Here is a 14,352-nt window from a genome sequence, read left to right as displayed (position 1 = left end):
TCTCTGGTGTCGTTGTTTTTCACTTGTGGCTGGCTGGGTCTTCATTGTGGTACATGGGCTTTCTCTAGCTGGGTGTGCATTGACTTTTTTTCCCTCTTGTTTCATCTCTTGCACAGGCTCAGTAGTTGTGGCCCATGGCTTCTAGAGTGCACGGACCCTAAAGTGCTCTGGCTTCTCTAGTTGCAGCCTGCTGGCTTTGTTGCCCCACAGCACATGAGATTTTAGTTCCCCCACCAGGGATCCTCCTGGCACCCTCCCCCCACGCCCGCCCAGTGAAAGCACTGAGTCCTAACCACTGGACCGCCAGGGAATTCCTGAATGAGACCATTTTAAGTCCTTTTCATCAGTAAGGTGCATACCATTCTGCACTCCCATCACCTTATGAAATGTCCTATACCCCACCTGCTGACCTGCACACTTAATCCTCACTCATTAAATGTACCTGTCCAGTGCACAGAAGTGTTGGAAAAGCAGACATTATTGCCATGAACACCTCTAGTTTCTAAGTGAATGTATAGGAAAAACCTAGATTATGTTCTACTTGTGGTCATACCTGAATGGGAATCATAAGGACAACTAAGATTACCGGGGAGAGTGGTGAAAGAATGGCTCACAGCTTTTATCCCAAGTGTCATTACTACTCATAAGTGAGAAGTATTTGGCATTTATACTGCATCTCACAAATCCTATGAGGTAAGCATTATGAACTTCAGTTTAAAGAAAAGAAATAAAATTTGTCCAGGGACACAGCTAGAAATAGTATCACCTGGACTCAATCCAGATCTTCTGGGCTCAAATCTATGTGTTTTCCCCTCCCACAAGGAGATGATTCTATTCATTTCCTTCTTCTTCTTCTCAGAACTCCCTTGCTTCTTTTCCTAATTCTCCTTTCCTTTCCTGCTTCATTTGTTCCAGTTAATCTGTCATTCCTCTCCTTGGTCACTGCAGTCTCAGCTACTTAGCTTAACACAGTCATGAGACGAGTGTATGTGCTGATTCTAGAAGTATATGTCCTAGAGCTCAGCCCCCATGTAATGGAAGAGCCAGCCAGGTGGTGCCCTCCCAGTGGGAAGACTTTCCATCATCACTAATATTTATTGCAGCCCCAGCTTCTGAGTCCGACACTCTATGTTCTCTGTGTTACCTAATTAATCTTTCCAACAATCTAGTGAGATGCGTGTCTTGGACATAGGTTGGCTACCTAGTGTCTCTGCTCCTTTCTTTGGGTAGGAGCACCCCAGTCACTTGGGTGCCTCCCTCCCTGCCTTTGGACAGTCTGGCAGAGCTGTAGTCAAGGTGCCAGCTCAACCCACCCGACAACACCCGGGCAGGAACTGGGCGTGTGGAGCCACGCTAGGGCATCCAGGTGGTCCCCACCTGGAACCGGAAGTGAAGTGTTTTCGATAGAGAAAACAGCTGGCACTCACTCACTGAACAGAGGGACTGCTGAGTGTTTGTCCTGCTGCCGTTCTCTAAGCTGCCTGGATTCCCATCCATTTCCGAGCCTCCCTCTCTAATCTGAGCTCCTGATAATCTTCCCATTCGGATCCTTTTTCCAGTCAGTCACCTCCATTCCTAGTCTCGCTCAGTAGCTGTGACTGGTAGGGTGGTTGGTGCCGTCCCCTGTCAGGGATGAGGAAACTGCCACAGGGAGCTCACCATCTTGGCCAAGGTCTCCCAGCAGGTGTGGTGGGGCAGGGCATGAACCAGGCAGTCTGACTCACGGCCTGGGTTCCTGATCCCCAGGCCGGACTCCCTGGTTTCCGTCCGGAGCTATGTTCAGAAACCCAGGGTTACTTCCCCAGGAACAAAGTTGTACCTCATGAAGGAAGCTGGACAGGGGATCTCCTTAGGTACCTCATCACCCATCATCATCATATTATCCTCAAAGCAGCTGAGACTGCCGCCAGATCTCCTGGGCTGGTTCCGTGAAGACTTGCTAAAGGACCTTCAATCTCTTATGTTCATGATGTGAGGTCTAGTTGTGTTGTGATGACAGTAGTGATGCTAGAAGTGATGGAAGTGGGCTAGTGGGGCATCTGGGATATAGACACGGGGAAGTGAACTGATTGCACTATCCCTGTTAAGAATGGGCTGTCCCCGGACCCCTCCCATTCTCCTCCCACAGATCTGCAGGGTTGTATCCAGCCTGGTGGTTTGGACTTACTATTTTTCATGGGCCAAAATAAAATGAAGGCCACCCTGTGTGAATGCCTGATTTCTTTTTGCCATGACAGGAGAAAGCCAAGGCCGAAGGACTTTGGAACCTTTTTCTACCCCTGGAGACTGATCCCGAGAAGAAATATGGAGCAGGGCTGACCAACATGGAGTACGCACATTTGTGTGAGGTCATGGGCACGTCTCTGTATGCTCCTGAGGTACCTTCTTTACCGTCTTCCTCAGCCTGGGAGGAAATCCGTGTCCTCCAGAGAGTTCAGCCATCTTCCTGGGCTGACGGGGTTCCCTGCAGCAGCATTGGACTCAGGAGCTCTGAGGCAAACTCAGACTTCTTATGAGTGAAGGCACTGCAGGCAGGTGGCTGGAGCCAGAGCAGGAAAGGAACGAGGGGTGGCGTCTTAGGAAGTCAGGGCCTGGCTGAGCACAGCTTGACTGGCTTCTGTGGAGCCTCAATCCAACAGCTCCAATCTACTCTCTCTCCCCAAGGAGCTCTGAGGTTGAGCTTTAGCGGCCTCTGAGCTACTGTATTCAGAATGTTGTGGGACTTTGCATTTCCTTGGGGAGAGGAAGGACTTTTCTGACGGTGTCAGAGGACCTATGATACGAAAGAGTCCATGCTTCTGAGATGTTTGAATTTTAACTATGGAAGTGGAAGTCACTCTTATGCTTTTTCTTCGTTCCAGATTTTTAACTGTTCTGCTCCAGACACGGGGAACATGGAGCTTCTGGTTCGATATGGCACTGAGGAACAGAAGGCCCGCTGGTTGATTCCATTGCTGGAGGGAAAGGCTCGCTCCTGTTTCGCTATGACTGAGCCCCAGGTACCTACCTTGGGTCACCCACAGGCACTCCTCATCAGGCCAGACCTTCACCCAGCCCCATTGGGCTCTGCCATCAGGGACCTCGGGACCCTTGCCAGCTCTAATCAGAATGTGCTCTCACTCAGGTCGCCTCCTCCGATGCCACCAACATTGAGTCTTCCATCCGAGAGGAAGATGGCTTCTACGTCATCAATGGTCACAAGTGGTGGATCACAGGTATTTGGCCTGAAATTCATTTTTCAATCACATTTATGTGGGTCTGCCCTGATAAGATGTCTTCTCTGCCCTGGTGTTGTGTGAGAGACTGGGAGGGACTAGCCTCATTTCCAGTCAACACAGAGGAGATTCTGTCTCTGTTCCCAGAAGAGGCAGCAAACCCTGAGAGAGCCAAAGGTTCTACATGGACTCCAGGTGACCCCACAAGTGACAGTTCCAGGAATCTCTCCTCAATTCCCCACTCTTCATTCTGCCATGGGCGTCTCCCTTTGGACAGGCCGGAGGTCACTTCCTCAATGGTGTCCCCCTCTAGTGAGGTCAGCTGTGCTATAGCAGAAGGGCTGGTGATAATCCTATCATTCACTAGGATTTAACTCTCTAGGGCCCCCGGTACATGCTGTGGGGACCTCCCCTCACTGAGTCTCCACCCTTCCCCAGAAGGTCTGTGGTATTATCCCCAGTTTACAGGGAAGGAAACTAGGATGGAGAAATGACTTGAGTCACTCCCCAAGGTACTAGCCCCCCAACTGGCAAGTAGGGAACCACCCAGAGTTCAAGGCTGGCCTGACCCTGAAGTCTGTGCCCACAGCCAGCAGCTTCCACCTCCTGTGGGAACGAAGCAGAACAGGCTGCCACTGATAAAGTAGCAGTTTTCAGCCTCTTTTCTCCAAATTATATTTTCAGCCCGATGTGGTGCTTTACAAATCAACTGTTTTTAGGATGTTGGATTCCTTCCTTATTGGGACAGAAGCCAATTGCTCTTATTGCTGGTCAAAGGGCTGCATGGCCTCATGTGATCACGTGACATCTTAAAGGGCCCCATCTTCTCGCTGACTTCAGCGTCTCTGGGCCAGGACTGAGTGTTTAAGGAGAGCTGATGGCCCTGGTGTCGGATGTTGGGGGTCTGTCTCTCTCCTTTCCTGGCAGGTATCCTGGATCCTCGCTGCCAGCTCTGCGTGTTTATGGGAAAAACAGATCCACATGCCCCACGCCACCAGCAGCAGTCCATACTCTTGGTTCCCATGAATACCCCAGGGATAAAAATCATCCGGCCTCTGATGGTGTATGGGCTGGAGGACGCACCAGGTTGGCCCCTCGGGAACAGCTCTCTTCTCTGTGTGGGTCTGGGGAAAAGGCTTTGGGAAACCCATGCTCCAGTGCAAAAGTAACACCTGTATGAGTCTGAGGACATTTGGAAGGCCACACGCTCCTGTATTTCAGTTCCATTCATGAGTATCAACCATGCAGGCAAGCTTCAGACAGGCATTCATCTCTTCTTGTTTTTTGGTTTTTTTACCTTCTAATCAGAGAAGACAAGCAGGAGTCTAGGAGGTAAGGAGGCCACAGAGGATGGAGGCAGGAAGTGGCCTCCAGGACTTCTCTTCTAGACCTCAGTGTGGAGGGCCAATTTCCTGGCCTGGAGGTCCTCTCAGAGGGGGCTCTCCTCTCTACTGATGATGTCCACATTTTGACTTCAGAGTTCCCATAGGGTCACTACACTCTTAGAGTCACAATACCGCCAGGGAGTTCCAGTTTAAGTTAGAGTTACTTTTTTTTTTAAGATGTCTTTATTTTTGGTTGTACCTGGTTTTCATAGTTGCCCTCAGGCTTTCTTTAGTTGTGGTGAGCAGAGGCTGCTCCTCCTCATGGTGTGTGGGCTTCTCATTTCGGTGGCTTCTCTTATTGTAGAGCATAGGCTCTAGGTGCACAGGCTTCAGTAGTTGTGACATGGGCTCTAGAGTGCAGACACAGTAGTTGTGGTGCATGGATGTAGTTGCCTTGAGGCATTTGGGATTTTCCCAGATCAGGGGTTGAACCCATGTCCCTATGACAGGTGGATTCTTAACCACTAGACCGCTAGGAAATCCCTAGAGTCATGTTTTAGAAAAGGAATGCCAAACTATTAATTTGTTATCTTGTAAATTAGTGACTTATTTTCTATTTTTAATAGGCTCCATTTTGTTCTCCCTCACTGTTCAACCACGTTTCTGTTAGACGGCTACAAAATATTGCCGGCAGGAATATTGGCAGCAGATGAGATAAACACATCCAAGGAAAATGTGTAGGCAGATCACTCAGAGTACCCTTTGTGTCTTTCAGGTGGCCACGGTGAAGTTCTGTTCGAGCAGGTGCGCGTGCCCAAAGAGAACATCATCCTGGGCCCCGGCCGGGGCTTTGAGATTGCCCAGGGCCGACTGGGTCCCGGCAGGATCCATCACTGCATGCGACTGATTGGCTGCTCGGAGAGGGCATTGGCGCTCATGAAGGCCCGAGTGAGTGCTTCCTTTTCCGCCTGTCTCTGGACCAGAATGACCCATCTGTCTTCCTCTCAGACTTCTAATCCTGTTTTCTGAGAGCAGACTTAGCAGGTGAAGCAAGGTGATGTTCTTTACAAGAAGCTGTGTCCTTGTGTTTGCTCTGCCTCTTTTACTTTGCTAAGGTTTCAAATTCAGAGCAGCATGGGCCTCGCTCTGTCAAGGTGATCACAAGGAAAAGGCCAGGCTCTGTGGCAGCAGAGGGCAAGGTTTCAAGTCCACAGGGTCATGGTCTACTGATGACCATTTCTTCTATCAGCTCATCTTTAAAAATCAGGTAATAGAGAGAACTCGGGGTTCTAGTATCCAGCCCTGCACCATCCTCCTCCCCCAGCATATCTAAAACTTTATTCTTCTGTGACCCCTCAAAGGTTGGAAGTTCACACAAATGAAAGCTCTTGCTGGCAATGGTAATTCAAATCAGTGATACCAATTTTGCAAACAAAACTGAAGGAACCTTTGAGCCCCCAAAATATCTCACAAGATACTGTCCAGAGAACAGAGATGGTCATGTGCACATAGATCACTGAGCAAATCTGAGATTCACACCCTTTTTTGTTTTGAGACTGTCCAATTTCTTTGTTTTGTATTTTTTTTTTAGGTTTTTTTTTCTTTTTTTTTTTTGGTTAAAGAAAATGTTCCCTTTAAGGGCTCAGGTATAGTATCTAGTCTCATCCTGCAGAGCAACTTGAGTGTACACGCCAGAAGTCTTAGAAGGTGCCAAGTATTGATGTGGCCATCCCACTCATAGGACCTAATCATAAGGAGTAATTAGATTTGATACTAGGAGGTTCACCACAGCCATGATTATAGTACTTTGAAACAACCTATGAGGCTAACAAGTAGAGCTTGGTCAGATAACCCTGGTTATGGGCATGCAGTAAAATTCCAAAGCAATGCTGTAGAAATCTGTTTCTTAATATATGTAAAGAGATAACCCTTAATGGAAAAAAAAGCAGGCTACAAAACCATTATAAAGGATATGATTCCATTTTTTTATAAAAAAAATGCATATGCATGTTTATGCATACAGAGAAGTATCCAAACTTTAAAGTGTGACTAGATGATGGAATACCATGTGTTTGTGTTGTGGTTTTTCTTTTTTTTTTGGTCTGAAAATATATACTTTTTTGCCATTAGTAATACGATTGGTGTCATTATGTTTTTAGTTAAAAAGGCAGGCAGAGAAAAGATCCCTTAAGTTCTTCTGATTGATTGTAGTTTTCAAAGACTCTAGAATCCCCATGGCAATAACAGTTGCCCACAAGAGGGCTCTGGCACCCAGACTTTGCCCCTGAGAGTTCCTCAGGATGTGAAGCAGGCCCTGGTGTCCGTAGAGGGTGCCCTCCTGGCCTGTGTGAGGCGCCCACAGTCACTGCCTGGTTCCCAGAGTAGCCCTGGGCCACGGGTGACTCAGATCAAGCTCTGTCCTGCCTGGAGGCCAGGCCTGCCCAGATGGGGCAGAATGGCTGGTGTAAAGGGTTGTGCAGATAATTTGTGCAGCTACCACGTCTAGCTTCCCCCGCCGCCCTCTCTTGTGCTCCCACCCTCTCCTCTGCAGGGCATCTTCCATGCCTCCCTTCCTGTCTCCTGTGTCCACAGGTGAAGTCCCGCGTGGCCTTTGGGAAGCCCCTGGTAGAGCAGGGCTCGGTCCTGGCAGACATTGCCCTGTCCCGCGTGGAGATCGAGCAGGCCCGGCTGCTGGTGCTGAAAGCTGCCCACGTCATGGATGTGGCGGGAAATAAGGTAGGAGGCCAAGGGACCTCACAGAGGACAGGTCCCGAGGACACGGTGAGGGATGCCAGCCCAAAAATCTTGATGCTGACTCTTCCCTCCCCACTCAGCAAACCACAGAGAAAGCACTTGGCTCCTTGACATAAATAACTTTGCTTCAATTCTCCTTGGAACTACGTGGGCAGCTTTTCAAAAATGGAAAAGGTACAATAAAGAGGACTGACCTTTCTGTTTTACTGATCCAGTGACCATCTGTCAGCAGGCCTGACAGGGCCATATGGCCCCAGCCTGAGCTACAGACCTACCTGGTCTTACAGGCATCAGGCAAACTTGAGAATAAGCCAGGGAGTTAATCAGAGGAGAAGCTTTATTTTCAATGTGACATTATTCCTTAAATGGCTCTTTCTGAGTGCCTCCTAACACCAGGCATGATGCCATGCCAATCCCTGCCTTCTCAATCTCTCTACCAGGTCTCCAACCCTTAGCTGAGAGGCCTCGGTAGCAGGGGGTGACCCAGGCTCAAGTTCCTGGTATCTTGGTCATCTAGTGCCAGGTATGAGAGCTCTCAGGGGCTTTGATTGAAATCCCAAACCCAGGGAAGATGCTTGTACCTCAATTCCCCAGAGTCCTGGCTGGCCTCGTTCCACCTTTCCCTTTGAATACAGAGCTGATCATGACCCTGAAGGAAGCTCAGGCCAGTCCCCACGCTGCACTGTGTGTGCAGTGATGCTGCCCGTCGCCTGGGAAGGTGCCCCTTGTCTTTCTTCGACCAGGCAGCTGCCCACACCACGCAGCACCCCGAGTCACCTGCCTCGTCACCGCCCCCCCTCGCCCCTCCACCCCATTGGTGCTGGGCAGGGTCCATGCACCAGGCAAGGCCTGTGGTCCAGAGGGAGGGACCTGAGGTCTCTGTTCTGAGCTGTTGTTTCTACTCCTCCCTGTGAAACTGATCAATCTTCCACACGTTCCACCCTGGGGTCTGCCCTCCTCACCACAGCTCCTCTTCCTTGCAGGCTGCGGCTCTGGATATTGCCATGATTAAAATGGTGGCCCCATCCATGGCTTCCCGAGTGATTGATCGTGCCATTCAGGTGAGCACAGATGATGGATCGCTGGTTCTTCTGAATCATTCACAAGATTCAGAATTCCTCTCCTTCAGCTGCCCAACCTCCTGTAAACTAATAGCTGCCCTTTGTTGTACACCCCCATACGTGACTGTCCTTTTCCTCCTCAGAACCACCCTATGAGGGGTCCTATTCCTGCTTCCATTTTGAATAGATGGAAACAGAAGCACAGGAAAGGGATTTGTCCAAGGTCACTCAGCTTGCAAGGAGCTGAGCTCAGAGTTTGGGGAACCTAGGTCCTTCTTACACCAGGCCCAGCCTCCTAACCACATAGAGATGCCTCCTTCTCAAATCTCAATCCATGGCCCCTAGAGAGGGACTTCCCGACAGCAGAGGTCACCTAGTGGAGCAGATCTGGGGAGTCTGGTGTCCCTGGGATGCCTAGTGAGGCCCCGTTTGGAGTCTTCCAGAACACTGTTGTCACACAGGTGTCAAGGGACATCCCTGAAAGGTGGCTGTTCTGAGCTGTCCTGACATCTTAGGAGCAGGCACTTGTTCCTGGGGCTCTCAGGGATGAGGGCTCACCCAGGGCTTCCTCCCCTCCTGCCCTGTGTCTGCCAGGCCTTCGGAGCAGCAGGGCTGAGCAGCAACTACCCACTGGCTCAGTTCTTCGCTGGAGCCCGAGCCCTGCGCTTTGCTGATGGCCCTGATGAGGTGCACCGAGCAGCAGTGGCCAAGATGGAGCTGAAGCACCGCAGTTAGACCTGCCGGAGCCCTGTCATCCCCACCAGGCTTGTCGTGCCCAAATTTCCTGATGTGCTTTGAAAGACCTGGTATCTGTGCTCTATGCACCCTGCCTGGTAGCTCTGTCCTGGGACCCTTGTGAACTCAGCCTTGGTGGGTTTCCACAGAACACACTTCTGTAAGAAGCCTGGAGTTGCCTGTTTCAGGCAAGGAGGAAGGGGAGTAACCAAGAGCTGAGTGGGTTTTGGCACAGAGCCTGAAGAGCTTGTCTTTAGGCCAGGATGGAGCTGGACGGGCAGCCAGGCCCCTTCTCTCTGGCTGTGGTGTGCAAAGGCTGTGGGCATCTGCATGAGTATTAGGAGTCCTGCTGGGGTGCTGGGCCTGTGGTTGCTCCCAATACAGGGCCTTCTGCTCTGTCCCTCCCCACCCCTTCTCCCAGCTGATGGCTGCTGCCTACAAACCTGAGGTGGGAGAACTCCTGGGCAAAAGGAATGAAACCCAAATCATGAAGCCACTGCCATCTGATTTTCTTTCTTTGAATATCCAAAACACAGAACACTGAAATGTTAATTTAGAAAGAAACTTTGGAAACATGAACGAATAAGAATGCATACTTCAGAGACATCATGAATGCTCTATATCATATAAAAAGAATGGAGAATGAAGGCTGTCACTTCAACCCCTGTTTCAGTAATGTCCGTTGCCTCCACATATTTAAGTTTACACAAGATCCTGCCCAGTGCATCAGCCTACCTGTACGCATGGAGGGCAAAGGTGCAGTGACCCATAGTAGGTCCCGAATCAGCCACCTCACTGCTACTCATCTAAGAGTCAGCAAAAGACCATGGCGTTCTGGTGTGTGAGGGCCATCCTCCATCTGCTCTGTAGTCAGAATATTTGTGGGGAGAGGAGGTGGTGGGCAATATGTCATTACAATCCAGAGAGCAGTACTTTTCCCACAGAGAAAGGTGGACATGCTTGCTCACTTGAGGTCTGAACTCAAGGGATGGGTGCCCAGGAGCCCAGGCAGTGGGTGGTGATAAGCCACTGGCTCTTAGGGCCTGGCCTGCTAATCTCGTGATCTGAGATGATGCGGCCAACAGCTGCCTGTTTCAGCTCAGACCACATGGGCAGGCATCACCCTTCACTGTCTGCTGCCTTGCAGACCTGGCCCCCTCAAGGAACTGCTTTACCAGAGAGAACACCCACCTGCTGCAGTTACAACCGCATGCCTTCAGGGTACCGGGGAGCCATGGGGGGCTTGTGAAAATGCTCCTCAGATGTCCTTGCCTCAGTGGTCTAGGGAGGCAGGCCCTGCTCTACTGCTTGTTGCTCACAAAGATAGTTAAATTCAACTCCTCCCCCACAATGAATTGCTATCACAACACCAGCCACACTGGCAAACAACCTTTTGAAAACTGTGGCAGGGTTCTAGCAACCTGAATTCTTGCTTTGAGTCTTAGTAAGGAGGGGTTTGAAAAAGGAAGTGCTCTGGCACGTGTATCACGTGACCCTCAGATTTCTCTCATGGCCTCTGAAGTTAATTTAACCTTGCTTGTTAACTAGTGCAGCTGCAGGGATGAAAATAGAAGCTATGGGGTGACCCCACGTCTCCCTCAGGTTCTGTCGGGAAAGGGGAAGCCCTGGGTGGGACAGTGAGCATGCTTAAAGGATGTGAGTCACAGAGATGCGGCCTCCAGCAGCCCCTCATCCAGGATCTCCCATCTTGTGAAATAGTTCCACTCACCGCTGTCAACTGTACCCTTTCTCTTGGTTGGGCACTTTTGGGGAATGTGCAGGAAAACAAATTGGTCCAGTTGCTGATACCAGGGGGCCCTTGGCCCGTTGACTCCCTGGTACCCTGGGTGTGTGGTTGTAACTGTACCAGGTGGGTGTTCTCCCAAGTAGGGGATGGCGGTGAGTATCTGAGATTGTGGTGGGTGATGTGGGTGCTCTAATAGGCACTGCTACGGGGTGGGAGCTGGGGGCTCAGGAAGGGAAAACTCGTTCCAGAAGAGGCATTTGAGCAAGACCTGCATGATAAGAATGGGCAAGGGTGCTTCAGAAGAAGGCACAGCACAGCAGATGCAGAGGCCCTGTAGGGCAGCCCAGTGTGTCTGGGTGTAGAATACCAGAAGGTAGAAGGTGCTAGGCCATGTGAGACCTTGTGGCCTTTGGTGGGGAGTTTGGTGTTGATTCTAAACGTGACAAAACAGTAAGTTTAGGTCTTAGCGTGACACTTTGAGTTTTTAAAAGCTGCTTCTGCTCTCCAAAGTTCACCAGGATAAAGAAGGAATAAAGGAGGATTAGAACTAGTTCAAAGTTCCCTAATGCTGCAGAGGGCTGCAAAAAAACAACTCACAAAGTTAAAATTTAAAAAAAAAAAAAAAAACAAGAAGGAAAGGTGGGGGATGAGGGGCAGGGGTCTTAACAAGTTATGAGCAAAAAATTTGAAGAATAAAGGAAATTTAACCTGGTCTTTATCTCTCTTTTTTCCCCTACCTTCAGCAAACAGTTGGCATTTCTGGTTGGCCAAATGTGCTAACTAATGTGGTGCTGTGACAGCATTGTGCTTCTCTGGAGTAGGAGTCTGTGTGTGGTTATAGACGCATGCTTGGGCATGAACAAGCTTGGCGGGTGATGAGGGTGCCTGACCAGCTTTATTTGGGGCACACTTAATCTCTTGCCACCATCCCTATGTGGCTGGGTCTGCCTTCTTATTAGCCTGTCTTGGGTATGGGAACAAAATGTCATCATAACATACTAATGATTTTTTCTCACATCAACTTTCTGTCTCAAAGCAGTTGAACACACAATTCCTCTGCTCAACTCTTGGCATCAGGGGCTAGATTCCCACTGGACTGACCCTCCCCAGTGGTCCCGTGACACTTGCAGGGCTCAGGGTCCCATCGAGAATGCCAGTTGTGATGGGACGTCTAGCCCTCTCTTCCCATTCTCCCCCACCTCATGCTCCCTGCAGTTATGTGTGGTCCTGGCATCCACAGCTGCCTGTGTTCCTCCCAGCCTTGATTTCATATACTATCAGATAATTCCAGAATAATCCTAGAAAGGCTGTAAGAAAGAGAGTGGGTTCCAGAGAACTCCTCTGGTCGGGGCCCCTTTAGGAGAATGTCACTGGAAGTGATGTTGAAAGAATAGGCTCCTGCATTCTCTGCCAGCATTCAGATTTCAGAGTCCCCAGTGTTCTTCTAAGAGGGGGCTCCTGTCACTACCCAGGGCTTCTGAGTTCCCCAGGGATGCCTTGGGGAGGCCAGGACTGTGCTGCCGCAGGCCTCTCCGTAGTCACAGGGAAACTGGAGGGCAAGCCCAGAGCTGAAGCTTTGGTTGAGCATCTCTGGGATCTCTGGATTGGTATTTATACTGCCCTCCATGGTGCCATGAGGCTATGGCCCTCTCCCCACCATTGAACTTGCTAATGCATGTAAGCATCACAGCAGAAAGACGGGAGAGTCCCAGGCTCCAGCAACCTGGGGTCCAAACCTGTGACCATCTTTGGACAAATACTCTGGGAGCAGAGTTCTTTTAATCAAGATGGTTGAATAGAGAAATGATTTCAGGGAATTTTTATCAGTACTAGATAGATAACCTAGTGGTAAAGAGCGGTCACAGAAAAACACAGACACTAAAGTGTTAAGGACAAATATTAACCAGTTATACTCTACTGTAGTAAGAATGAGGGCCCAGCATGAACTGACCTCAGCTTCCATTTGTACAGCGGGCATCTTAGGGGGAGAATGAAAGAGCAGGGAGGGGCAATGGCGGGGTTTACACAGGGAAATTCCTGCTAAATCAACAGAAAGTGGGAAGGTGGAGGGCACCAGTCCACATGAAATTTATCCGGGTTTGCTAACTGGCACTTAAAGAAGCTAGGCTCCTAGCCTCCCGTGGAGACAGGAAGGCAGGGTCCTATCTTGAAGCACTGGCTGGAATAAACTGGCAGTAACTTCTGGCAGCCTTGAGTTTCCTCATGCAGGTACATTCGCCAGGCTCCAGCCATCCTAGGGATGTGGCCTTGAGCTGCTAGAAACTGTGTTAGTGTCGGTTGAGGTCTTCGGATGTGGTGGGGGTGGACCACATCATTCATACTGAGAGTCTGTAGTTTTTGTAGGCTGAGGTTGAGACCCAGTCAGCAAGAGTGCTTAGAGAAGCCTAGCAAGAGTCTAGTCAGGGAGAGGCTCTGTGTCAATTATGCTTCTGGATTCAAATGACCCTGGGTTTCAACCCTGCCTCTGTGACAGATGAGTTGGGTGATGACAGAGAAGATATTTTCATCTCATAGAGTTGGTTTTCCCATTTGGAAAATGGGAGAGAGCAGCATTCCTTCCTAGGACTGTTTGGAGGTAAAATGAGCTGACTCATGAGGATTCAATACGAAGCCCATAGTACCTGCAGTGTGCCATGTGGCTGGACTCTGGAGGGGGCTAAAGAGGAGGCTGTGCTCAAGTTGAGACACAGGCCTGTGGGGGCCCCACAAGACCAAGCACAGCTGGACCAGCCATGGCTGTAGCTTTTCCACAGGCTAACGTGCAGAGGAGTGAACCTGGGGAGCTGGTTTAGTGCCAAGTGTGACTCAGCAGATCTGTCTTCCTAATGTGCTAACAGTTACCGCTGTTTGTTTGGGGACCCCATCTGGAAAAGCAGAGTGAGGAGAATGGCTAGGCTCCCCTCACTTCATCACCTGGATACAGTAATAGCTACTAGGTACGGGCTAATGCTATTGGTAAAAACCTGCCTTGCAATGCAGGAGAAGCAAGAGACAGGAGTTCAATCCCTGGGTTGGGAAAATCCCCTGGAGGAGGGCATGACAACCCATTCCAGTATTCTTACCTGGGAAATCCTATGGGCAGAGGAGTCTGGTGGGCTACAGTCCATAGAGTCATAGAGTTGGACACGACTGACGTGACTTAGCACAGCACTTTTAGTACCTACCAGGTGCCAAGAACTGCACATGTCAACAACTGGCAAATAATTTTTTTTGCCCATTTTAGAGGTGAGGAGACAGATTCAAAGAGGTTTAATGACTTGCCTAAGATCACACAGCTAGTCAGTGAATTTAAACCTAAATCACAAGACTGCAGAGCTCTTTCCACTCAGAGGCATGGAGTTTTACCGTCTCTAAGAGGCTTCCTGGGAGGTGCTGGCTGCCTCACCTGGGGGAGGAGGAAGAAGAAAAAGAAGCCCCAGGCAGCCAACGAGAGCATATCCTGCCATGAATAAAGTATGTGAGTCTGTTTCCAAAGCTGAGGAATCTTGGGGCTA

At 49.9% G+C, this 14,352-nt stretch overlaps 1 protein-coding gene across 4 annotated transcripts in view; it reads left to right on the top strand.

The window, feature by feature from the left end:
* The window catches only part of LOC136145582 (acyl-CoA dehydrogenase family member 10), a 46,766-nt gene extending 35,055 nt beyond the window's left edge, over nucleotides 1-11,711 (top strand). For 2 of the 4 annotated variants that reach the window (XM_065904013.1, XM_065904014.1), the window contains exons 14-21: nucleotides 2,238-2,378; nucleotides 2,862-2,999; nucleotides 3,125-3,215; nucleotides 4,143-4,301; nucleotides 5,316-5,488; nucleotides 7,133-7,276; nucleotides 8,278-8,355; nucleotides 8,950-11,711. In XM_065904013.1, coding sequence (XP_065760085.1) covers nucleotides 2,238-2,378; nucleotides 2,862-2,999; nucleotides 3,125-3,215; nucleotides 4,143-4,301; nucleotides 5,316-5,488; nucleotides 7,133-7,276; nucleotides 8,278-8,355; nucleotides 8,950-9,090 — 1,065 coding nt within the window. In that variant the 3' untranslated portion in view covers nucleotides 9,091-11,711. Of the gene's footprint in view, nucleotides 1-2,237; nucleotides 2,379-2,861; nucleotides 3,000-3,124; nucleotides 3,216-3,362; nucleotides 4,113-4,142; nucleotides 4,302-5,315; nucleotides 5,489-7,132; nucleotides 7,277-7,734; nucleotides 7,818-8,277; nucleotides 8,356-8,949 lie in introns of those variants that run through there. The other 2 variants (XR_010658810.1, XM_065904015.1) reach the window with 2 other exon arrangements.
* Nucleotides 11,712-14,352: the final 2,641 nt, after the last annotated feature.

Source organism: Muntiacus reevesi, chromosome 13 (genome assembly GCF_963930625.1).
Source record: "Muntiacus reevesi chromosome 13, mMunRee1.1, whole genome shotgun sequence".
In the NCBI taxonomy this organism is placed as follows: domain Eukaryota; kingdom Metazoa; phylum Chordata; class Mammalia; order Artiodactyla; family Cervidae; genus Muntiacus; species Muntiacus reevesi.
Note: the sequence above shows the minus strand (reverse complement) of the source record. Positions and strands in the feature narration are given on the sequence as shown.